This window comes from Hyla sarda, chromosome 8, assembly GCF_029499605.1.
Source record: "Hyla sarda isolate aHylSar1 chromosome 8, aHylSar1.hap1, whole genome shotgun sequence".
Classification (NCBI taxonomy): Eukaryota; Metazoa; Chordata; class Amphibia; order Anura; family Hylidae; genus Hyla; species Hyla sarda.
Genome location: NC_079196.1, coordinates 123,216,980 through 123,243,165, shown reverse-complemented (window position 1 = coordinate 123,243,165; position 26,186 = coordinate 123,216,980). Strand labels below are relative to the sequence as shown.

At 45.1% G+C, this 26,186-nt stretch overlaps 1 protein-coding gene across 5 annotated transcripts in view; it reads left to right on the top strand.

Moving 5' to 3' along the window:
• TRPM2 (transient receptor potential cation channel subfamily M member 2) overlaps positions 1-26,186 on the top strand; it is a 577,304-nt gene that overhangs the window by 443,676 nt on the left and 107,442 nt on the right. For all 5 annotated transcript variants that reach the window (XM_056536782.1, XM_056536781.1, XM_056536783.1 and 2 more), the window contains 4 exons: positions 3,044-3,189; positions 3,544-3,620; positions 3,710-3,811; positions 4,894-4,980. In XM_056536782.1, coding sequence (XP_056392757.1) covers positions 3,044-3,189; positions 3,544-3,620; positions 3,710-3,811; positions 4,894-4,980 — 412 coding nt within the window. The remainder of the gene's footprint in view (positions 1-3,043; positions 3,190-3,543; positions 3,621-3,709; positions 3,812-4,893; positions 4,981-26,186) is intronic.

Sequence of the window (26,186 nt, the reverse complement as noted above, 5' to 3'; positions counted from 1 at the left end):
GCCAGTATGAACAAGTACTTACAACATTGTAAATCACAAAACATAGTCACAGGTGGCAACATCATCCCACGTCATCTGGAAAGAGCTCCCACAATAAGTGCAATCAAGTTGAAACTACACAGTTCAGAGGTAATAGACAGGCATGAGAAACAGTCACTATCTAAGTGAGAAATGACCTCTGAAGTCCAATGGAGCTAGCTGGAGCGACACCTACTCGTAGCCATGGGACTAACATATAAGTGGAACAGGGGCTAGTGTGAGGCAAACCTGAGACAAAGAAGGTGGCGGGGGTTTTGAGGAGGAGAGGGGAACGGAGGGAGAAGGAAGAAGGGAGGGAAGTGGGGTGGGAAGGGAGGGAAGTGGGGTGGGAGGGGAGGGAAGAAAGAAGGGGAGTACAAGGGACATGGGGATGGAGAGGAGGAAGAATAAGAAAGGGCAGGCAGGTCAAAGAGTGAATCAAGTGAGTGGAAATAGAAAGGAGGGAGGGAAGAATAGAAAAGGAAGACAAGATAAGAGAGTAGCTAGGACCACAGGCTGAAGGCGGCATATAGTGAGGTTCTCTCGTGGAGCACATACCTGTCCGGATCAGTCCCCAACCGTCGATCAATCATCCCCTCGAGTCATCCAAGTGCCGGGTTCTAAAATCGGGCGAGGACACAAAGGCCAGCCAGGGGGCCCAAACCTCATGAAATTTGGTGCATTGGCATCTGGAATCCGCCAGCAGCTTCTCCATTCTACAGATGTGCGATACTTCCCTAAGCCAAGATGAGTGAGTGGGGGCCACAGAGGACTTCCATAGTCTGGGGATTACTGATCTGGCGGATAGTAGTAGGAAATGTGTTAGTTTGGAAGTAAGTTTGGGTGTGTCTCGCGGCAGGATCGAGAGTAGTATGACAGCCGGGTCCCTTGGGAGGGTTAGGGAGGTGAGTGTGCGGATTGTGTCCAGGACGGAGGCCCAAAAATCATCAAGCATAGGGCAGGACAGCCATATATGCGTCATAGTACCTCCCCGATGTCCACATCTCCAGCAAGAATCCGAGACAGATGGGTAAATACGGGAGAGAAGAGCAGGAACTCTATACCAGCGGGAAATTATTTTATAATTAGTCTCGTGTATCCTGCAGGAGATGGAAGATCTATGACAGAGGGTCAATGCATTACACCAATTAGCATCCGAGAGCACACCGCCAATTTCCCTTTCCAATGCTGTACGGAAAGGCAAAGGAGTGGAGGAGCCCGTGCGTAAGAGCAGTGAATATACTATGCTCACAGCATGGGATTCTCTTCTGTCCTGCTGAGCTCTGTCCCAAAATGTACTGGTCACATGATTGTGACAACACCACAGGTCCTTCACCTCCAGCATTCATGTCCCGGTCTGGTAGTCACTACTGTGTTGTCTGTGATCTCTGCTCATCAGTGACTGCTCGACCAGGAATTGCTCTGTAACTGCTATATGGCCACTTTTAGGGATTTTTTTTGTGTACCCCAGAAAAACTGTTGTGTACCCCTGGGAGTAAGCATACTCCAGGTTGGGAAACTCTGTATTAGATAACAGCTGAAAAATAAGGCACAGCAGCAGATTAATGATGGGCACTGCCTTTGGCAGATAAATATAGATAAAGAGAAATGGCTAATTAAGTTTTATGTGGAATGTAAGGTTCTGCACTTGGGTGGGCAGAACAAAATAACAGCTAAATAACACATTAGGTAAAACAACTATAGAAAAGGACTTGGGGTAGTGGTGGACTGTAAGCTCAGTAAGTTTGGATAAAATATGATTTGATGACAATGTATAAATATATGAAAGGATAATACATAGATCTTTCTAATGATCTTTTTACATCTAGGATGGTAACCATGAAAAGGGGGCATCCCCTACATCTAGAGGAAAAAAGGTTTCACCATCATCACAGACAGAGATTCTTTACTGTAAGAGCAGTGAGACTACACAACTCTCTGCCACAGAATGTTATGATGTCTCACTCAATAAACAAATTCAAGGGGGCCTGGATGTTTTTCTTGAAAAATATTATATGGATACTGGATGTATGGGGATAGAATGTTGATTCAGGGATTTATTATGACTACCGTATTGGAGTCAGTAAGGAATTTTTCCTTTTATATTGGGCAATTGGCATGAGCCTTATTGGGCCATTTGCATTTCTCTGGATCAACACAGTAGGGTTGTATGTTGAACCAGATTGCCCGGATTAGACCAGAATTTCGGGGTGGCCTTGGCTTGCTAAACTTTCAAACATTTCCCAGTTTGGCTCGGGAATGAGGAAAACTTGGTGTTTTGGTGCACAGAGGAACCAGGAAACATGGGGGAATTAATAAGACATCAGGTTGACCAGCATTCCTTGCAACTGTTCATGATAACCCCAGCTTTACTATCTAAGTATATTACAATCTGCCACTATTGAAGTGGCCTAGTTAGAGCCCTGACTTTAACCCTTTAAAGGTGCAGAGGTAGAGGTAACATTTGCACCTGGCCGCTAATGCCCAAGGACCTTCTACAACATAGACTGTAAGCTCTCCCGAAGCAGGTCACTGACTCCTCTTGTTTGAGAATTTAGTGTGTGATATTGTAATGTCTGATATTTTCTTTATTTATATCCTCAAAATCATAAAGTGCTGCGGAATCTGTTTGCACCATATAAATACATATTATTATATTAAAGACACCATATAGTAGGTGGGGAATCTTTTTACAGATTTTGCCCTCAGGAGTCTCAGGAGCTTCAAGTTATGCCTTTGTGCACGCCCATTGTAGCTGAATTAAAATGATTCTGCAATGATGAGTGGGCTTTAACAACAGGGCTACTTGGGTAACTTTTTTTCTTCTAATGATATGTTCATTTGAAAAAGGCTATATTCAGGTGTGACAAATGTGCTACAATGAAAGAATATTTTTGTGGCCCTAAAAGTGTGTGTATTTGCAGCCTGTGCGCTATAATACATACTACTAATAAATATAATTGACTTAACCATTACTACTTAACCATTACTTTATACTTGATACTTGTACATTTCTTGTTAATAGTGTCAAGTAAGCTCCTTGATGAAATAGACCTAAAGGATAAGGATGAAACTTTTATTTCTTCATGCCATGTCAATGCCAGGAATATTCGCTACCCTGACTCTAATGTTGTACGTTTTCCAGTACCTGATGAGAAAGTACCTTGGGAGGTAAATGTCTTATTTATTTTTATATTTATTTATAAATATGTTTAAGGGTTATTCCAATCTGAAGAAGTTATAGCCTATCCACACAATAGGAAATAATTAGCTGACTGGTGGGGTTCTGACGGCTGGGACTCCCATGATTCAGACGACAGGTACAAAATTGTCCCCAGAACGAATGGTGCACATTGTGAGTACAAGGCCAACGCCCCATTCATTTTCTATGGAGCTGCTGAAGTTGGATGGGGATACCCATGTTTGAATTTTTGCATATTTGATGTTCAAATTAAAGTCTGTTTTCTCTGTCACACTACAGAATGTTTGCATAGAGACTAAATATGTTTCTGTGTTTATTAACAGGTTGAATTTAGTATTTATAATCCTCCTTTTTATACTGCTATCAGGAAGGACACACGTTTTCATGACCCTTATACTGAGTAAGTCATGAGCACTTTTTTAAATATTACATTATTTTGTTTTAGCTATATAAAATAAATGTGTTAATAATGTAAACAAATATTTTTAGCTCTCCAGAGACACTGCAAAAAATAAGATATAACACTTTTGATGGAATCATAAATCGTCAAAGCTACTGTGCAACTTATGTAGTGCAAAATGGACTGCCACTGTAAGTGAAGAACTACGGTACTAGTTTCTTGATTTTTCAATAGCATTTAGGAATGATTGCATGCAGGGTGCAGTCTATTTTGTCCTTGTTTTTTGTGGAAGAAATTATATATTTTAGTAGTATAATTTTATTTATTTTATCTCCCAGATGGTGCAGACACAGCACCTAAGTCTCTGCTATCCACCTAGTGTAACTGTTTATTAAATGGTGCCATGTAATACTGCATACAGTTACTGTGTTTTTTACATATTGGAGTTTGTTTTAGTTGTTGTATTTTTTGTTTTATTTAAACTGCACCCATTTTTCTTTGTTTCTAATTTGCATGATATATGAAAAGGTTTTTTTGGTCAGTAACAAACAGAAGATCAGTAAATATTTAATGAAGACCTCTGCAAAGGTCAATAATATTAACATTTTCTTTATTTGGATGACCAGTAGTTCAGAAGAGAATTTGGTATGAGCTACTGTTGAATTCTTGTGATTGGCTTTTGAAGGCTGTTTAATTCATTATTACGTGTGTTTTAGAACAGCCTAGGTAAAAAAAATACTTTCTCTAGGCAGATAAGGCAAACTGAGGCAAACAAGGTATTATTTGTGGTGGTACACATCAGTCATGCCTAACACTATATTTTAATAAAGTGTATTTTCTTTGAGTAGATTTGCATTATGATTTGTGCATCTATAGCAAGGATTGGCTGCAACCGTATCCATCCGTGGACTCCCTCGGACGCCACTTAATTTATTTACCTGAATGTAATGATTACATTCGGGTCATTTTCCAAGCATATCCGACTTTTTACTTGGACTGCAAATCGCCACCTGCCACGTTTTTCAGTTCAATCAAAAAGCCTGGAAAATGTTCCGAATGCAGTCACTAGCAGGGTCCATTCAGGTCATATGATTGAATAGCATCTGTACCAGTCTATGAACGTATATGATCTCATACGTTTTTAAATTCAGATATCGTATCCATGAAAATAAGGTGCAGATAGTGAAGGGAAAGCAGCTTTTACGGTTAATGCATATATGAAGTGTTCTTTTTCACCATATTTAATATTTTCTTCTCTTCTTTTTTGTGGTAGGAATCCAGCTGGACGAACTGGTCTCAGAGGCAGGGGAAGTCTTTGTTGGTTTGGTCCAAATCATTCCATTCACCCAATAATTACACAGTATGTAAGCTTATTTATACAACTTTCTTATATATGTAATTACTTTGATAATAGAGTAACATGGTAACACTGAAAAAAAGATGTACTTTAATTATTAAAGCTGTGCAGTGGTTTTTTTTTTTTTTTGTTTTTTTTACTGTCTATTAGATTTAGCTTTACAGCAGTATCAATAACATAGGAAATTATATTAAGAAAAAATCATCCAAGGATACAGGGACATCTAAGAATCTTTTTTTTTTAACATGTTATTGATACTGCTGTACTACTAAATCTGATATGCATTAAGCCTTCTATATGGGAAGGGACTTTCATATATTGATTATCTAAACCAGTAAATGTAATGAATATTCTCTTTATTATGTTCAGAGCACAAGTGTCAAGGTGGCTGTGCTAAGCCGCAGGATGCATCCGCCTCAACTCCCCCCCCCCCCCCATCCCTTCCTGCCTTTACATATTGAGGTGCATTGCTCATTGCCAGAAGCCAAGCAGAGATGGTTAGGGGAGGGAGAAGAGAGTGCATCCTGGGATTCAGCACAGCCTTCTTTACACTTGAGCAAAAAATAGAGCTGATAAAGGCCATTTAAAATGCAACTCTGATGGTGGTCTGGCGGCAGGATGTGTTTAAATTGCACCTGTCACAATATTAAAAAAAAAAAAAAAGCTCCTGGCTTATTCTTTAACTGATGCTAATCTGCTCATCCTGTTTTTGTGCTTAAATCCTGGGTTTATTCCTTTTATTGCTCCTTATTCCCTTGTCTATGTGCTCACACACACTGCATGCAGTACACTGAGGAGGATGGGGGGGTTCCCTTGTTTAACCTCACATATCATGTGGGGACTTCTGCCCTGTGCAACTGGCAGCTTATGTGCACTGATGGTCTGTGACCCGTCCCATGCTCATAGAGCAGGTTGATTGACAAGCCAGGAGCATGCACAGAGCCCTAATTATCCCACCCACAATTCCTATATTACGTCTCAGCTCAAAGACACATCGCCAATAGCCGCAGGGACAAAACAGTGGAAGGACCCCTAGTGGTAAGAGGTATAGAAGTTTTTTTTTTTTTATTCCCAAATATGCACATTTTATAACCAATATATATTACAAATAAAAAATAAAATGTTCTTATCTACATCATAGAAAGTTTTTGCAAATGACAGTGCCCATTTAAATCTGCTGCCAAGTTTGGGTATGAATTTGCCAGAATTCTCATTCAAGTGTATCCTGCTCACTTTAGTAGCAGTCAAGTCTTGAGATATGAAGTTGAGTAAGATTTAAATATGTATGCTGCTGGCCTAACATGGACATTGTGCTTTAAGACTCCTCTATTCTTAGTTACTCTGTTGTTAACTAAAATAATAACAGAAGTGATTGTCAGTGTTATAGGTGTCTTCTTTAGACAGTCCCTTTCCATTTGATTTATTTGGCATGTAAACACAAGTGGTACCCCATTCCCAGGAGTAACTAGCTGCTTGTGGAGTAGTAGTTCCTCCATGAGATATTACATGTTCACCCCTTAGCTTAGGAGCATAGGATCATCAGTCTGCATATGTTGGCATCTGAGACTCCTGGGGATCTTTATAGGGGTTATCCAACATAAGGTGACTTTAGTACTTATATACCAGGCAGTAATTGACATGCTTAGGAAGCATCCGTGCTTGTCTTGGGGTTAAGTGGCTGTGTTGTGAGTCCACCATAATGCTGCAGCTTTCTTTTTGTGAAATGGCAATTTCCTTTTGGAGTTCCTGCCCTCTAACTACAAGTCCCAGGATCCCTTGTTTGTAAGTGTGAGGTCACTTTTCTTTCTCCCATACATCAGCTACCCCCCCCCCCCCATTGCAGTACAGGGGAGCTGCCTTGCATTTTGTGCTGTGTTTGAAATTACGACTCCCTGCAGGCCTGTGAAGAATGATCTCCCTCACATCCAATGGTGACTCATCCCATTGAAGCTCAGACATGCTCCCTTTCAATACCTGACTAGTGGTGTAATGTCTCTGGCTGCACTGCACTACAACACTTGTATGTTGCTAAAAATCGAGGCAAAGACCACAAGCGAATTGCAAGACCAGCCATCAAACACAGTTACAGCCACTATATGAACTACACAAACTTTACAGCCTCTGTAGTATAGTCAAATAAAAAAAAAATCCTAGAATACCCCTGTAAGATCCAGTCAGTTAACCTCAGCATAATGTTGAGCTCCGCATTTTCTCTAATGATAATAGAAACTTTACAGATCTGAGTTATATAATAGCCGCTTCATCATATTTTACATCTATGTGCCCTCCACATCTGAACCACTAGCCACCATTGTAACAGCATTTTATATCAAGGACACATATACCTAGCAAGTCCCATATCAACTTTAGTGGAGAGGTTTACTCTATTGCCATGAATGCTCACTAAAGCTCTAAGACATGTAGGTTGCTCCAAAGGGCTCTTTTGTTTAAGTTACATGGGCTGGATTTCATGGACTGGAAGCCAAGTTGGAAGTGGGAGTGCCCACAGTAGGATAGTGAGGTATAGTGAGGCCCACAGTAGGATAGTGAGGTATCCAGATGTTTAGTTAGAGCCAGACAGGCTTAGGCTTTGTTGTTTTGTTTTGCACTGTGCTTTGTGCCTAAAATCATTTAAACAAACATCCTCTTGGACGTTTGAAACCTGCTGCCAGTGTGAATACTGTCATTGCTGACCCCACCGTGTGAGTTGTTCCTTACAATTGGTGGAGGACGCAGGCAACCTGTTGCTAGGGGCAATGGCATGACAAAACGCTGCATTTGAATTTTGTTGACATTTAAAGGGCTAGAAGTATATTTCCTGGGTGAAAGCTGCTGCTGTACTGCAAGGCCCATCCAGCACAATGGAAGAGGTGATAAAGCAGTTGATGCAGGCTAACCTGAGACATGAGCAGTCCTTGGAACAGCAACAGAAGTTTCATGCAGAAGCTTTTCAAGCCCAGCAACAAGCAAACCAGCAGGCCATGGCACAACAAGAGGCAACAAACCGCTTGTTAATGGAGCAGATTGCTGCGCTCAGAGAGACTGTTGTTGCTCAGACCTCACAAGTGGAAGTAAGCCCCCCTGAAACTGTAAATGTGAGGAGGGCCATTCAACGGGTCTTACAAAAAATGACACCCGATGACAACGTTGATGCCTACCTCACCGTATTTGAGAGAGTGGCAGAGAGAGAGAGAAACCACCAGTTGCAGAGTGGGCAGAAGTGATTGCGCCCTTTCTGACAGGTGAACTGCAAAAGGCCTACAATGACCTCAGGGAGCAGGATGTCGGGGACTATGCTAAACTAAAAATGGAGATCCTTGCTTGCCTTGGTGTTACACCAGCTGTTCATGCCAGGAGAGTCCACAGTTGGAGCTATGCCAAGGACAAACCCGCCCGCTCACAGGTGTATGATCTTATTCATCTAGTACAAAAGTGTCTGGAACCAGAATTCTCTACACCTGCCCAGATCGTGGAAAAGAGCATAGTGGACCATTACTTTAGGACCCCCCTGGCAGAGCTACAATGGTGGGTTGATCAAGGAGACCCCCAGACTGCTGATCAGCTCGTCAACATGGTGGAAGGGTTCATAGCGACTGAGGACTACCTCTGTGATGTCCCTGAAGCACCAACACCTTCCAGAACTGTCAAACCCATGATTTCTGTGGGTAAGAGAGTTCCAGCTGGAGGTGTGTGGAAAAGTGTGAAAGGGAGCAGGGCTCTAGAGTTTGGGCGAGGGCAAAAGACTTATCCTGGACCCCAGGGACTTCCCAATAGTGATGTCGCGAACATAAAATTTTCGGTTCGCGAACCGCGAACACGCAAACTTGGGCAAAAGTTTGCCAACCGGCGAACCTGGCGAACCGCCGTTGACTTCAATGGGCAGGCGAATTTTAAAACCCACAGGGACTCTTTCTGGCCACAATACTGATTTAAAAGTTGTTTCAAGGGGACTAACACCTGGACTGTGGCGTGCCGGAGTGGGATCCATTGCAAAACTCCCATGGAAAATTACATAGTTGATGCAGAGTCTGGTTTTAATCCATAAAGGGCATAAATCACCTATTATTCCTAAATGGTTTGGAATAACGTGCTTTAGCCCCCTTTAGGCAGCACATAGAGCCCCCCTTTAGGCATCACATAGTTAGATTCCCCCCTTAAGACAGCACATAGATTCCCCCATATTAGGCAGCACATAGTTAGAGCCTCCCTTTAGGCAGCACATAGTTAGAGCTCCCCTTTAGGCAGCACATAAGATTCCCCCATATTAGGCAGCACATAGTGGGATTTGAACCCAAGGCCCCAGCGCTGCAAGGCAGCAGTGCTAACCTCTGAGCCACCATGCTACCCTTAGCATACATCTAATATCCACGGTTGCTAAAATGGACAGAGATGTCAGCAGAGAGTACCAGAAAAATTAGGCATGTACACATGGCTCAAAAAGTTGGTATTGTTGCAGCCGCATCTGTAGCAGCAACCAGAAAAATTGCAGCACCATAAAAAGTGCAGCAGCAGAGGCCAGAAAAATTAGGCATGTACACCTGGCAGGAAAATTTGGTGTTGTCGCAGCTGTAGCAGCGGCCATAAAAATTGCAGCACCATAACAAGTGCAGCAGCAGAGGCCAGAAAAATTAGGCATGTACACGTGGATGAAAAATTGAGTATTGTCGCAGCCGCAGCTGTAGCAGCGGCCAGAAAAATTGCAGCACCATAACAAGTGCAGCAGCAGAGTCCCGAAAAATTAGGCATGTACACCTGGCTGGAAAATTTGGTATTTCTGTTTGTTTCGCCAGGCAGAAAGTGCCTTAAAACATTGCGGCTTGAACCCTAGTTGGTGGCGGATAAGTCATGCAAGTCATCCGGCATTCACAGTTCAAATACAGGGGCTTGCTCTTCTGAGTGTTGCTGTGTAAGAGGGGGCGTGAAAGAGGAGTTACAAAAACAGCAGTTTGAAAGCAGGAGGTTGAGATCGCTGTGAGTGTTAATTTCTGAACCCACAAGGTCTACAAAAAAAATTTAAGTGTAATTTTGACTCTGTTTTTTCCTATACATTTGTGAAATCCCCATAACTAGATGGCCTCCATGTTGGAAAATGCAGTCCAATGTACATCCTGTTCAATGTATGCAATCCTTGAACAACAGTTTGAGGGTGCATATTGTTGTGCGAGATGTGTGCTAGTTGTCCGTTTGGAAGCCCAGATCCTGCATCTAGAGGGGCGACTGGCAACAATGAGAAGCATTAACAACATGGAGAGGAGTCTCCTGCTCACTAAGCAGGCACTCTCGGGAATAGAGGTGGGGGAGGACAGTGGGACGGAGTTGCAGGACAGTCAGGCAGTTAGCTGGGTTACAGTTAGAAAGAGGGGTAGGGGAAAAAGTGTCAGGGAGGCTAGTCCTGAACTGGCACACCCCAACAAGTTTGCCCGCTTGGCAGATGAGGGGGATGCCATTACAGAGCAAGCAGAACTGCATCAGGATACCGCCTCTGACCGCCAGGGGGTGTCTGCTCCAGTAAGGAGGGAGGGAGGAGTACAGGGCAGGCCAGACAGGTACTAGTGGTGGGGGACTCAATTATTAGGGGGACAGACAGGGCAATCTGTCACAAAGACCGGGATCGCCGAACAGTGTGTTGTCTGCCTGGCGCACGAGTTCGGCACATCGCGGATCAGGTTGACAGGTTGCTGGGCGGGGCTGGAGAGGACCCAGCAGTCGTGGTACATATTGGCACCAATGACAAAGTAAGAGGTAGGTGGAGTGTCCTTAAAAATGATTTCAGGGACTTAGGCCGCAAGCTTAAGGCAAGGACCTCCAAGGTAGTATTTTCTGAAATACTATCAGTACCACAAGCCACACCAGAGAGGCAGCGGGAGATCAGGGAGGTAAACAAGTGGCTCAGAAGCTGGTGTAGGAAGGAAGGGTTTGGGTTCATGGAGAACTGGGCTGACTTCGCTTTCGGTTACCGGCTCTACCGTAGGGACGGGCTGCACCTCAATGGGGAGGGTGCAGCTTTGCTTGGGGAGAAGATGGCTAGAAGGGTGGAGGAGTGTTTAAACTAGGGACTTGGGGGGAGGGAACCTACAAAAAAGAGGGGGAAGATAGTGTAGATAGAGAGGTGGGAATTATAAATGTACCTGGGGGTGGAGCGGAGGGAGGGGTTAGAATAGTTAATAGGAATAGGCTTCATTGGAAAATAAAACTTACACCCTTGAATCCCATTAACCCCAATAACATAAAGGATGGAAATGTAAAGTGTATGTTCACAAATGCCAGAAGCCTAGCAAATAAAATTGGGGAGCTTGAGGCCTTGATACTGGAGGAACATATTGATATAGTTGAGGTCAGTGAGACATGGCTGGACTCCTCGCATGACTGGGCTGTCAATCTGCAGGGGTTTACATTGTTTCGCAAGGATAGAATGAACAGAAAAGGTGGTGGAGTCTGTCTGTATGTAAGAAGTGGTATGAAAATCAGTGTGAACGATGCCATAGTGTGTGATGATTCTGAGGAGGTGGAATCACTGTGGGTAGAATTACAAAAGGAGGGAAATACTGAAAAAATAATATTTGGTGTAATCTACAGACCCCCTAATATCACTGAGTAAATAGAAGGTCGGCTGTATAAACAAATAGAGAGGGCCGCCCGGGCAGGTACAGTGGTAATAATGGGAGATTTTAACTATCCAGATATAGATTGGGGTCCGGGGTTGGCTAAAACTACAAAGGGGCGACAATTCCTAAATTTATTGCAGGATAATTTTATGGGCCGGTTTGTGGAGGACCCAACAAGAAGTGATGCCTTGTTGGATTTGATCATTTCCAACAACGCAGAGCTGGTTGGTAATGTAACTGTGCGGGAAAACCTTGGTAATAGCGACCACAATATAGTTACTTTTGACTTAAAATGTAGAAAACAAAGACAGGCGGGGAATGCAAAAACATATAACTTTAAAAAGGCAAACTTCCCTGTGCTGAGGGCTGCACTACAGGACATAGACTGGGGGGAGGTGTTGTCAAATACTGATACAGAAGGTAAATGGGACATCTTTAAATCAACTCTAAATAACTATACATCTAAATATATACCAAAGGGGAACAAATATAAACGATTAAAACTAAATCCTACATGGCTGACAAATGATGTTAAAAGAGCAATAAACAAAAAAAAATAGCCTTCAAAAAATACAAATCTGATGGGTCAGCGATAACATTTAAACAGTACAAAGAGCTTAATAAAATCTGTAAAAATGTAATAAAAAACAGCAAAAATTCAAAACGAGAGACAGGTGGCCAAAGAAAGCAAAACTAATCCTAAATATTTTTTTAGATATATGAATGCAAAAAAACCAAGGACAGAGCATGTAGGACCCCTTAATAATGATAATGGGGAGGTTGTCACAGGCGATCAAGAGAAAGCGGAGCTACTGAATGGGTTCTTTAGTTCTGTATACACTATGGAAAAAGGAGCTGACATTGGCCAGGTCAGTGCTGGTAACACATCATGTAATGTACTGAACTGGCTTAATGTAGAGATGGTACAAGGTAAGTTAAGTAATATAAATGTAAGCAAATCTCCAGGGCCAGATGGATTGCACCCAAGAGTTCTTAGAGAGGTAAGTTCAGTAATATCTGTACCCCTGTTCATGATATTTAGAGATTCACTGGTGTCTGGCATTGTGCCAAGGGACTGGCGCAAGGCGAATGTGGTGCCAATCTTCAAAAAGGGCTCTAGGTCTTCCCCAGGAAACTATAGACCGGTAAGTTTAACGTGCATTGTGGGTAAATTGTTTGAAGGACTTATAAGGGATTACATACAGGAATACATAGGGGATAATTGTATTATAAGTGATAGCCAGCATGGGTTTACTAAGGATAGAAGTTGTCAAACCAATCTAATTTTCTTTTATGAAGAGGTGAGTAGAAGCCTTGACAGAGGAATGGCTGTGGATATTGTGTTTCTGGATTTTGCTAAAGCATTTGATACTGTCCCTCATAGACGTCTGACAGGTAAGTTAAGGTCTTTGGGTTTGGAAATTTTAGTTTGTAACTGGATTGAACCCAGAGAGTGGTGGTCAATGATTCGTACTCTGATTGGTCCCCGGTTATTAGTGGTGTACCCCAAGGATCAGTACTGGGCCCACTGTTGTTTAATTTATTTATCAATGATATAGAGGATGGTATTAACAGCTCTGTTTCTATCTTTGCAGATGATACCAAGCTTTGTAGCACGGTACAGTCTATAGAGGAAGTGCATAAGTTACAAGATGACTTGGATAGACTAAGTGTCTGGGCATCCACTTGGCAAATGAGGTTCAATGTGGATAAATGTAAAGTTATGCATCTGGGTACTAATAACCTGCATGCATCGTATGTCTTAGGGGGGATTAAACTGTCAGAGTCACTGGTAGAGAAGGATCTGGGTGTACTTGTAGATCACAGACTACAGAATAGCATGCAATGTCAGGCTGCTGCTTCCAAAGCCGGTAGGATATTGTCATGTATAAAAAGAGGCATGGACTCAAGGGACAGGGACATAATACTCCCCCTTTATAAAGCATTGGTACGGCCTCACCTGGAATATGCTGTTCAGTTTTGGGCACCTGTCCATAAAAGGGACACTGCAGAGTTTGACAGGGTGCAGAGATGCGCGACTAAACTAATATGGGGCATGGATCATCTTAGCTATGAGAAGCGATTAAAGGAGTTACAATTACTGTGAATTTATGGAACGGTCTACCTCAGGAACTGGTCACAGCAGGAACAATTAACAGCTTTAAAACAGGATTAGATACATTCCTGGAACAAAATAACATTAATGCTTATGAAGAAATATAAAATCCCATCCCTTCCCCAATATCGCGCCACACCCCTACCCCTTAATTCCCTGGTTGAACTTGATGGACGTATGTCTTTTTTCGACCGTACTAACTATGTAACTATGTAACGTGTGGACCATTTTTAGCCCAAGGCAGCTCATCTGATCAGGCCTTGTTCAGTCAAATGTATCACCCAGTGTCAGTCCCTTCGGGATCCATCCTCATTCATCTTAAGAAAGGTGAGGTAATCCAGACTTTTTTGACCAAGGCGACTCCTCTTCTCAGTGACAATATCTCCTGCTGCACTGAAGGTCCTTTCTGACAGGACACTTGAAGCGGGACAGGCCAGAAGTTTGAGAGCAAATTGGGATAGCTCAGGCCACAGGTCATTCTGGCACACCCAGTAGTCAAGGGGTTCATCGCTCCTCAGAGTGTCGATATCTGCGGCTAATGCCAGGTAGTCTGCTACCTGTCGGTCAAGTCGTTCTCTGATGGTGGACCCCGAAGGGCTGCGGCGATGCATAGGACTTAAAAAGCTCTGCATGTCCTCCATCAACAGCATGTCTGTACAGCATCCTGTCCTTGCCGGCGTGTTCGTCGGAGGAGGAGGAGGATTACTTTCACCTCTTCCCCTGTTAGATCCCTGTTGTGCTGTGACATGACCCTTATATGCTGTGTACAGCATACTTCTTAATTTATTTTGGAATGCTGAATCCTTTCCGCCTTGCTGTAATGCGGTAACATGTCAGGCACTTTATGTTTATACCGGGGGTCTAGTAGTGTGGACACCCAGTACAGGTCGTTCTCCTTCATCCTTTTTATACGAGGGTCCCTCAACAGGCACGACAGCATGAAAGACCCCATTTGCACAAGGACGGATGCCGAGCTACTCATGTCCCGTTCCTCGTCCTCAGTGATGTCAGGGAAGGTATAATCTTCTTCCCCCCATCCACGTACAACACCACGGGAACCAGATAGGTGACAAGGAGCACCCTGGGATGCCTGCTGTGGTTGGTCTTCCTCCTCCTCTTCAAAGCCACATTCCTCCTCTGACTTCTCTTCCTCACAATCCTCTTCCAGCGTTGCCGCAGGTCCAAGCGATGCTGATAAGGCTGTTTCTGATAAGGCTGTTTCTGGTGGTGATGGTGTCCACAAATCTTCCTCTTCACGCTCATCTACTGCCTGATCCAGCACTCTTCGCAGGGTACGCTCCAGGAAGAGAACAAACGGTATGATGTCGCTGATGGTGCCTTCGGTGCGACTGACCAGGTTTGTCACCTCCTCAAAAGGATGCATTAGCCTACAGGCATTGCGCATGAGCCTCCAGTAACGTGGCAAAAAAATGCCCAGCTCCGCAGATGATGTCCTAGCACCTCGTCATACAAATATTCTTTGACGGCTTTTTCTTGTTGGAGCAGGCGGTCGTACATTAGGAGTGTTGAATTCCAACGTGTCGGGCTGTCGCAAATCAAGCACCTCACTGGCATGTTGTTTCGCCACTGGATATCTGACAAGTGCGCCATGGCCATGTAGGAACGCCTGAAATGGCCACACACCTTCCTGGACTGCTTCAGGACATCCTGTAAGACTGGGTACTTGAGCACAAAGCGTTGTACAACCAGATTACACACATGTGCCATGCACGGCACGTGTCAACTTGCCCAACCTCAATGCAGCCAACAAATTTGTTCCGTTGTCACAAACCACCTTGCCGATCTCCAGTTGGTGCGGAGTCAGCCACTGGTCCACCTGTGCGTTCAGGGCCGACAGGAGCGCTGGTGCGGTGTGACTCTCCGCTTTGAGGCACGTCAACCCCAAGATGGCGTGACACTGCCGTATCCGGGATGTGGAATTGCACCTGTGGAGCTGGGCGGGTGCCGGTGATGTGGAACAAGACGCAGCAGTGGAAGAGGACTCGGCCGAGGATGTTATGGAAGAGGATGGAGTAGGAGGAGTAGAGGAGGTGGCAGCAGGTCTGCCTGCAAAGTTGTGGCGGTGTCACCAACTCCTCTGCAGAGCCACGCATTCCATGCTTGGCAGCCGTCACCAGGTTTACCAAATGCGCGGTGTAGGTGATATACCTGCCCTGACCATGCTTTGCAGACCAGGTATCAGTGGTCAGATGGACCCTTGCCCCTACACTATGTGCCAGATATTCCATAATTTCCTTTTGCACAATGGAGTAAAGGTTGGGGATTGCCTTTTGTGCAAAAAAATTACGGCTGGGTACCTTCCACTGCGGTGTCCCAATGGCTACAAATTTTTTAAAGGCCTCAGACTCCACCAGCTTATATGGTAAAAGCTAGCGGGCTAGCAGTTCCGACAAGCCAGCTGTCAGACGCCGGGCTAGGGGGTGACTTTGAGACATTGTCTTCTTGCGCTCAAACATCTCCTTGACAGACACCTGACTGTGGGCAGATGAGCAGGAACTGCTCAAGGCGAGAGAGGGAGAGGCGGATGGTTGAGAGGAGGCAAGGAGGGCACCAGTGGTTGACCTGGCTGAAGATGCTGGACCAGGAGGAGGATGGCAGCTTTGACTTTGTGTGCTGCTTGTACTGATGTGTTGATCCCATAGGCGTTTGTGATGTGACATCATGTGCCTTCGCAAAGCAGTTGTGCCTAGGTGGGTGTTGGACTTCCCACGACTCAGTTTCTTCTGGCACAGGTTGCAAATGGCCTCGCTGTGTTCAGAGGCAGACACACAAAATAAATGCCACACTGCTCAGCTCTGCAATGACGGCATTCTGGTGGTGGCAACAGCATGCGTTGATTGGTGTCCCGTCTGGCTGACCCCGGGTGCCGATGTATGCTGTCTGACTGTGCCACTAGCTCCTTGCGACGACCTCCCCCTACTTCCAACTCGTCTCCTCCTCCTCTCTGTCTCCCCATCTGAACTTTCCCCCTCTTCTTCTGTTCTAGCGGGCACCCACGTGGCATCCACGGACACATCATCATCATCAACACCTTCACCGCTATCTGACACCTCAAGAAAGGAAGCAGCAGCGGGTACAACATCATCATCACACCATACGTCCATGTGTGTAATGCTGCCTGACTGAAACATATTCCTGTTAACTACATCCTCTGGCAATAATGGTTGCGCATCACTCATGTCTTCAAACTGATGTGTAAATAACTCCTCTGACAGATCAAGTAAAGCTGCTGTGGTGCTAGTGTTGGTGGTGGCGGCAGGCGGGCAGGTGGTAGCATGAGAGGTGCCCGAAGCTAAGCTATAGGAGGAGAAGGACGGTGCATCAAGGTTCCAAGCGGAAGCTGTAGTAGTAGATTGGGTGTCTTGTGATAGCCAGTCAACTAAGTCCTCAGAACTTTGGGGGTTCAGGGTACGTGGCCTCTGAACACTGGCCATTGTAGGGCCAATGGGAATCCCAGCACCACGACGGCCCCTGCAGGGTGGCCTTCCTCTGCCTGTCATTTTTTTTGTTAAATTTGCACAAGTGTCACACCAAATGTGATTTGCACTAGGGTGACACAATTTGCCCTGCAGGCAAAAAAACTGGCAACTGTGACGTGAACTGACAGTGACGACTGGTTTTATTTAACAGCTAAAAAAGGTTTTTTTTTTTATTTGCACAACTGTCACACCTAATGTGATTTGCACTAGGGTGAGACAATTTGCCCTGCAGGCAAAAAAACTGGCAACTGTGACGTGAACTGACAGTGACGACAGATTTTATTTAACAGCCAAAAAAGGTATTTTTTTAAATTTGCACAACTGTCACACCAAATGGGATTTGCACTAGTGTGACACAATTTGCCCTGCAGGCAAAAAAAAAATGGCAACTGCGAAGTGAACTGACAGTGACGACTGATTTTAACAGCCAAAAAAGTTTTTAATTTTTTTTTATTTGCATAACTGTCACACCTAATGTGATTTGCACTAGGGTGACAAAATTTGCCCTGCAGGCAAGGCAAAAAAAATGGCAACTGTGATGTGAACTGACAGTGATGACTGATTTTATTTAACAGCCAAAAGTTTTTTTTTTATTTGCACAACTATCACACCAAATGTGATTTGCACTAGTGTGACAATGAGAAAAAAAGCTTGCCAGCGGAGTTCCCCTTTTAAGCAGTGGTCCCCAACCAGGGTGCCTCCAGCTGTTGCAAAATACACAGACTGATATATTTCAGCCCTTTAAATACTGTAGTTGTTAGTTGCTTTAAAGAAAAAAGGTTGCCAGCGGAGTTCCCCTTTTATGCAGTGGTCCCCAACCAGGGTGCCTCCAGCTTTTGCAAAACACACGGACTGATATATTTCAGCCCTTTGAATACTGTAGTAGTTAGTTGCTTGAAGGAACTTAAGTTTTATACTGGAGTACCCCTTTTAACCAGCAGTTCCGTCCCAACCAGGGTGCCTCCAGCTGTTGCAAGACACACGGACTGATATCTTTCAGCCCTTTGAATACTGTAGTAGTTAGTTGCTTGAAGGAACTTTAGTTTGATTCTGGAGTACCCTTTTTAACCAGCGGTTCCCTCCCAACCAGGACTGATATCTTTCAGCCCTAAAAAGGGCTTTTTTGGGTGCTGTCCTTAAAGCAGATGTTACACTAGTGCTTTAGAAGTAATACACCACCTAGCAGCAACCTAGCTATCGCTTTCCCTATACAGCAGGAGCAGCTTCTCTGACCCTCCACTTCCTAAGCCTTCACCATGCTGAATGAGGGTAAAATGTTGTCTGTGCAAGAGGTAGGAGGGTCTGGAAGGGAGGGACTGCTGTTGATTGGCTGTAATGTGTCTGCTGACTCTGACTCACAGGATCAAAGTTTACTGCAATGTTAAAGTATAGGGGGCGGATCGAACTTCACATATGTTCGATGCGAACGCGAACATGCTAAATTCGCCAGGAACTGTTCGCCGGCGAACAATTCGCGACATCTCTACTTCCCAATCCTAGAAAGGACTCCATGCTAAAGAGGCCAGGGACCCCCCAGTGTTGGAGGTGTCATGAGTGGGGACACATAGCCGCCTATGGCCCTCTTTCCCAAGAGCCCATGGTGTGTGATGCTAGCCGGCGACTAGGCGCTACTTGCAGAACCTGCTTGTGCAGCCATTCCAGGGTCAGAGACTGAGCCACATGTATGTATGGTAAAGATAAATGACTGCTCCTGAAGGCCCTTTTGGAGTCGGGTAGCCTGGTATCTTTGGTTTGGGCCACCCTTGTGGCTAGGGACTGTATGCCGAACAAACAATTAAAGGGGTACACCGGTGCTAAGACATCTTATCCCCTATCCAAAGGATAGGGATAAGATGCCTGATCACGGTGGTCCCGCCGCTGGGGACCCCCGTGATCTTGCACGCAGCACCCCGTTACAAACAGTCCCCGGAGCTTGTTCGCTCCGGGTCTGATTACTGGCGATCACGGGGCCAGAGCATTGTGACATCACGACTCCGCCCCCGTGTGATGTCACGCTCCGCCCCCTCAATGCAAGCCTATGTGAGGGGGCGGAGCCAATACGTCACAATGCTCTGGCCCCGTGATCACCAGTAATCAGACCCGGAGCGAACATGCTTCGGAGACTGATTGTAACGGGGTGCTGCGTGCAAGATCATGGGGGTCCCCAGCGGCAGGACACCCGTGATCAGGCATCTTATCCCCTATCCTTTGGATAGTGGATAAGATGTCTTAGCGCCGGAGTACCCCTTTAAGAGTGCTATGTATCCACGGAGATATTGTAGCCTACCCTGTGGCCCCTGTTAAGTTGGTGACTCCATCTGGAACTGTGACCTACAAGGTCGGGGTCGTAAAATGACTTATGTATGTGGTTATATTAGGCTATGATTTCCCATTTGTTCTGGGAGTTGTGGAAAAGGGGTGGTACTTCTACAGCTGGGGAAGAAACTCTGGCAGAATCTGTACCTCTCCCTGTTAATAATGGGTCATGTGAGACAACCATTGAAAACAATGGTAACAATGAGGGGCAAAATGGAAATGTGGGTCCACCTGAAATGTGTAGTGATGACCTTTTTCCTTTGCATGTGTTAGCTGGGGAAAAAGATAAAAAAATATCCCTACCTGGCCAACAGTTCTTAGATCTAGACATGTCTCGGGGTAACTTTGGGACTGAGCAGTTGAGAGACCCCACTCTGGGAAGTGCACGGGCAAATGCTACGGTAGTAAATGGTGTACTACAGGAACATTTTGCCATGAATGGGGATCTGGTGTATCGGATCACCAAAGTTAACAATGAAATTGTGGAACAGCTTCTGGTGCCTAAAGCATACCGTCTCATGGTGCTGGAAATAGCTCACAACCATGTGTTTGGGGGGCATTTGGGAACTAACAAAACACAAGAGAGGGTCCTACAAAGGTTTTTTTGGCCTGGGGTGTATGAAGAAGTAAAGAAGTACTATGAATCATGCCCCACATGCCAATTAAGTGTCCATAGCCCCTTGGTGCCACTTCCCATTATTTAAGTACTCTTTGAGAGAATTGCCATGGATCTGGTGGGGCCCATTGTCAAATCTTCTAGGGGACACCAATACATATTGGTGGTATTGGATTATGCTGTCAGAGTATTGCTTTGGAAGAGAGGCAGCTGAAAGAGAGTTATAAAACAGAGAGATATCTGCTGTGCGAAGTGAATCTGTGAAGCTGGAGTGACTTGTGTGTGTACTGAAATTTGCACATAGAGGGATCACTGATAGAATTTTAAACAGCCATTTCACTTTTTTTTCCTCTACTCTGCCTCTAGGGGGAGGGGTAGATCGGTCAACGGTGCTTAAATCTTAGTCTGGGACTAAGTTCTGAGTGTGTTCTGCCTGAGTGTTGCTTTTGAAGAGAGGCATCTGAAAGAGAGTTATAAAACAAAGAGTTTAAAAACAGGAGTTTGAGATCGCTGTAAGGGTTACGTTCCTTACACTGTAGAGACTTTAACTCACAAGGTCTACTGAAAATGTTATTCTAATAGTTACTGTCTGTATTTGGCTGTTAATCTGTGAAATCCCCATAACTAGATGGCCTCCATGTTGGAAAACGCAGTCCGGTGTACATCTTGCACAATGTATTCAATCCTTGAATAGCAGTTTGAGGGTGCATATTGTTGTGTGAGATGTGTGTGAGTATTTCATTTGGAAGCCCAGATCCTGGATCTAGAGGAGCAACTGGCAACACTGAGATGCATTGACAACTTGGAGAGGAGTCTCCTGCTCACTGAGCAAGTACTCTCTGGGGTAGAGGTGGGGAAGGATAGTGGGGCAGAGGTGCAGGACAGTAAGACAGTTAGCTGGGTTACAGTTAGAAAGCGGGATAGAGGGAAAAGTGTCCGGGAGGCTACTCCTGATCTTGCACACATCAACAAGTTTGCCTGGTTGGCAGATGAGGGGGATGCCATTTCAGAGCTAGTAGTACTGCAGCAGGACTCTTCCTCTTACTGCCTGGGGGGGGGGGGGGGGGGGGGTCTGCTCCAGTAAGGAGGGAAGTAGGAGTGCAGGGCAGGCCAGACAGGTACTGGTAGTGGGGGACTCAGTAATTAGGGGGACAGATAGGGCGATCTGTCACAAAGACCGGGATCGCCAAACAGTGTGTTGTCCACCTGCCACTCAAGTGCAGTATATAGCAGATCAGGTTGACAGGTTGCTGGGTGGGGCCGGAGAGGACCCAGCAGTCATGGTACATATTGGCACCAATGACAAAGTAAGAGGTAGGTGGAGAGTCCTTAAAAATGATTTCAGGGACTAAGGCCGCAAGCTTAATGCAAGGACCTCCAAGGTGATATTTTCTGAAATATTACCTGTACCATGATCCACACCAGAGAGGCAGCGGGAGATCAGGGAGGTAAACAAGTGGCTTAGAAGCTGGTGTAGGACGGAGGGGTTTGGGTTCATGGAGAACTGGGCCGACTTCGCTGTCGGATGCCGGTTCTGCCGTAGAGACAGGCTGCACCTCAATGGGGAGGGTGCAGCTGTGCTTGGGGAGAAGATAGCTGGAAGGGTGGAGGAATGTTTAAACTAGGGACTGAGGGGGTGGGAAACCTACAACATAGAGGGGGAAGATAATGTAGATAGAGAGCGGGGACTTATTAATGTACCTTGGGGTGGAGCGGAGTGAGGAGTTAGAATAGTTAATAGGAATAGGCTTCATAGGAAGAAAAAAACAAACAAACAAACATACACCTTTGAATTGCATGTTGACTATTGCCAGAAGTCTGTCCAATATAACTGATGAGTTATAATGTTGAATTGATAAGGTCTGAGGAGAATTATGACATAGTGGGTATAACAGAGACTTGGTTGGACAATAGCTGTGACTGGGCGGTCAACATACAGTGTTATAGTCTATTCAGGAAGGATCGGACAAAATGGAAAGGTGGAGGAGTTTGTCTTTATGTGAAATCGAGTCTGAAGGCTGCACTGTGGGAAGATATATGGGAGGGAAACGTTAATGTGGAGTCATCATGGGTAGAAATACATGGAGATGAAAATAAAAAAATTCTGAAAGGGGTTTGTTATAAGCCACCAAACATAATGGAAGAGCCAGTAGATCAGTTACTGAGGCAAATAAACAAGGCAGCAAAACAGAATAAGGTGATAATAATGGGGTACTTTAACTATCCTGATATAAACACAGAGACTGAGACCTGTGAATCTCATAAAGGGAATAAAAGCGTTAGGAATAAAAGAAATACAATATGGATGAATAAAAATGTTAAGGGGCAATAAATGACAAAAAAAAAAACATTTAAACTACTAAAACAGAACAGGAGTGAAGAAGCATTAAAAAGCTATAGAGAAATGTAAAAAACAGATAAAAGCTGCAAAAATAGAGACAGAAAGACTCATTGCCAAATAGAGTAAAACTAACCCCAAAATGTTCTTTAACTATATAAATAGCAAAAAGGTCAAAAATGAAAGTGTTGGCACTTTAAAAAATGATGAGGAAGAAATTATAGACAGGGATCAGGAAAAAGCAAATATATTAAACAAATTCTTCTCTGCTGTAATCACCTAGGAAAATGAAATACCAGGTGAAATACAGCAAAATAAGGTAAACTCCCCAGTACAGGTCATCTGTCTAACCCAGGAAGAAATACAGTGCCACCTACAAAAAATCAAAATAGACAAATCACCAGGTCCAGATGGCATTCACCCCCGTGTTCTAAAGGAATTAAGTATTGTAATAAACAGACCCCGATTTTTAATATTCAGGGACTCTACAGTAACAGAGACTATACCCCAGGACTGGTGCATAACAAATGTGGTGCCAATATTTCAAAAGGTGTCCCTGGGCATTATAGATCTGTTAGTTTAACCCCTTAAGGACATAGGGCGTATCCATACGCCCCCGTTTCCAAGTCCTTAAGGACCGAGGGCGTATGGATACGCCCTGAGCATTTCCGGCCCCCACTGCTAGCCGGAGGGGAGCCGGGGCCGGATGCCTGCTGAAATCGTTCAGCAGGCATCCCGGCATATCGCCCAGGGGGGTCATTATGTCCCCCCATGTCGGCGATTGCCGCGATCTGCGGCGGATTCCGGGTCAATCGGGTCTCCAGTGACCCGATGACCAGGAATTACTGGCTGATCGGGGCCGTCAGAGACGGCCCCGAACAGCCAGAGCCTGCAGGAGTGAGGTGGTACTGGTGCCACCTCACGATCGCCCTGATTCATCGGCCGGATTACCGGCCGACCAATCAGGGCGCCTGCTGCGGGTGTCACTCCCGCAACCCGCTCCGCCCCTCTTCCGGAGGATGTGAGCGGGTGCGGGAAGACGACCCCGGGTGCTGGGGACCCCGATCCCCGGCGTCCCTGTTGGGATCGGGGCCCCAGGAGCGACGGCGGCGGCGAGGGACAGTCCTGCAGTGTGGATCGTTGGAGGTGAGTGACAGCCTCCTGCTGTTGCTTAGCAACAGCTCCCAGCATGCAACAAGGGCATCCTGGGAGCTGTAGTTATGCAACAGCAGGAGGCAGACCACCACAACTCCCAGCATGCCCCCTGCAACAGCTGGAGGCACATTCTTTCTATGGAAAAGTGTACCTTCAGCTGTTGTGTAACTACAACTCCCAGCTTGCACAATCAGCTAAAGTGCATGCTGGGAGTTGTAGTGGTGCATCTGGTGGTTGCATAACTACATCTCCCAGCATGCCCGTTGGCTGTCGGTGACTGCTGAGAGTTGTAGTTTTGCAACAGCTGAAGGCACACTGAGTTAAGTAGTAAACCAGTGTGTCTCCAGCTGTTGCATAACTACAATCCCCAGCATCCCCAATCAATGTAGTATGCCTCCGGCTGTTGCATAACTACAAGACCCAGCATGGCCTTCCGCTGTCCGTACATGCTGGGGGTTGTAGCTTTTGCAACAGCTGAAGGCACACTGGTTGCAAAACACTGAGTTTGTTACCAAACTTGGGGTTTCACAACCTGTGTGTCTCCAGCTGTTGCAAAACTACAACTCCCTGCATGCACTGACAGACCGTACATACTGGGAGTTGTAGTTTTGCAACAGCTGGATGTTTCCCCCCCCCAATGTGAACGTACAAGGTACACTCACATGGGCGGAGGATTACAGTAAGTATCCGGCTGCAATTTTTAGCTGCGGCAAATTTTCTGCCGCTGCTCAAACTGCCAGCGAGAAACTACTGTGAACCCCCCGCCCGTGTGACTGTACCCTAAAAACACTACACTACACTAACACAAAATAAAATAAAAAGTAAAAAACACTACATATACACATACCCCTACACAGCTCCCCTCCCCAATAAAAATGAAAAACGTCTGGTACGTCACTGTTTCCAAAACGGAGCCTCCAGCGGTTGCAAAACTACAACTCCCAGCATGCACTGATAGACCGTCCATGCTGGGAGTTGTAGTTTTGCAACAGCTGGATGTTCCCTCCCCCAATGTGAACGTACAGGGTACACTCACATGGGTGGAGGATTACAGTAAGTATCCGGCTGCAAGTTTGAGCTGCGGCAAATTTTCTGCTGCAGCTCAAGCTGCCAGTGAGAAACTACTGTGAACCCCCGCCCGTGCGACTGTACCCTAAAAACACTACACTACACTAAACACAAAATAAAATAAAAAGTAAAAAACACTACATATACACACCCCTACACAGCCCCCCTCCCCTCCCCAATAAAAATGAAAAACGTCTGGTACGCCACTGTTTCCAGAACGGAGCCTCCAGCTGTTGCAAAACAACTACTCCCAGTATTGCCAGATAGCCACTGACTGTCTAGGCATGCAGGGAGTTTTACAACAGCTGGAGGCCCCCTGTTAGGGAATCACTGGCGTAGAATTCCCCTATGTCCACCCCTATGCAATCCCTAATTTAGGCCTCAAATGCGCATGGCGCTCTCACTTTGGAGCCCTGTAGTATTTCAAGGCAACAGTTTAGGGACACATATGGGGTATCGCCGTACTTGGGAGAAATTGGGCTTCAAATTTTGGGGGGTATTTTCTGCTATTACCCTTTTTAAAAATGTAAAAATTTTGGGAAAACAAGCATTTAAGGTAAAAAAAAAATATTTTTTTTACATATACAAAAGTCATGAAACACCTGTGGGGTATTAAGGTTCACTTAACCCCTTGTTACGTTCCCCGAGGGGTCTAGTTTCCAAAATGGTATGCCATGTGTTTTTTTTTTTTTTTTTTGCTGTCCTGGCTTCCTAAATGCGGCATGCCCCCAGAGCAAAATTTGCTTTCAAAAAGCCAAATGTGACTCCTTCTCTTCTGAGACCTGTAGTGCGCCAGCAGAGCATTTTCACCCCCATATTGGGTGTTTTCTGAATGGGGAGAAATTGGGCTTCAAATTTTGGGGGGTGTTTTCTGCTATTACCCTTTTTAAAAATGTAAAAATTTGGGGAAACCAAGCATTTTAGGTAAAAAAAAAAAAATATTTCACATATGCAAAAGTCGTGAAACACCTGTAGGGTATTAAGGTTCACATTACCCTTTGTTACGTTCCCCGAGGGGTCTAGTTTCCAAAATGGTATGCCATGTGTTTTTTTTTTGCTGTTCTGGCACCATAGGGGCTTCCTAAATGCGACATGCCCCCAGAGCAAAATTTGCTTTCAAAAAGCCAAATGTGACTCCTTCTCTTCTGAGACCTGTAGTGCGCCAGCAGAGCACTTTTCACCCCCATATGGGATGTTTTCTGAATCGGGAGAAATTGGGCTTCAAATTTTGGGGGGTATTTTCTGCTATTACCCTTTTTAAAAATGTAAAATTTTTGGGAAACCAAGCATTTCAGGTAAAAAAAAAATTATTTTTTTTACATATGCAAAAGTCATGAAACACCTGTGGGGTTTTAAGGTTCACTTTACCCCTTGTTACGTTCCCTGAGGGGTCTAGTTTCCAAAATGGTGTGCCATGTGTGTTTTTTTGCTGTCCTGGCACCATAGGGGCTTCCTAAAGGTGACATGCCCCCCAAAAACCATTCGTCACTCCTTC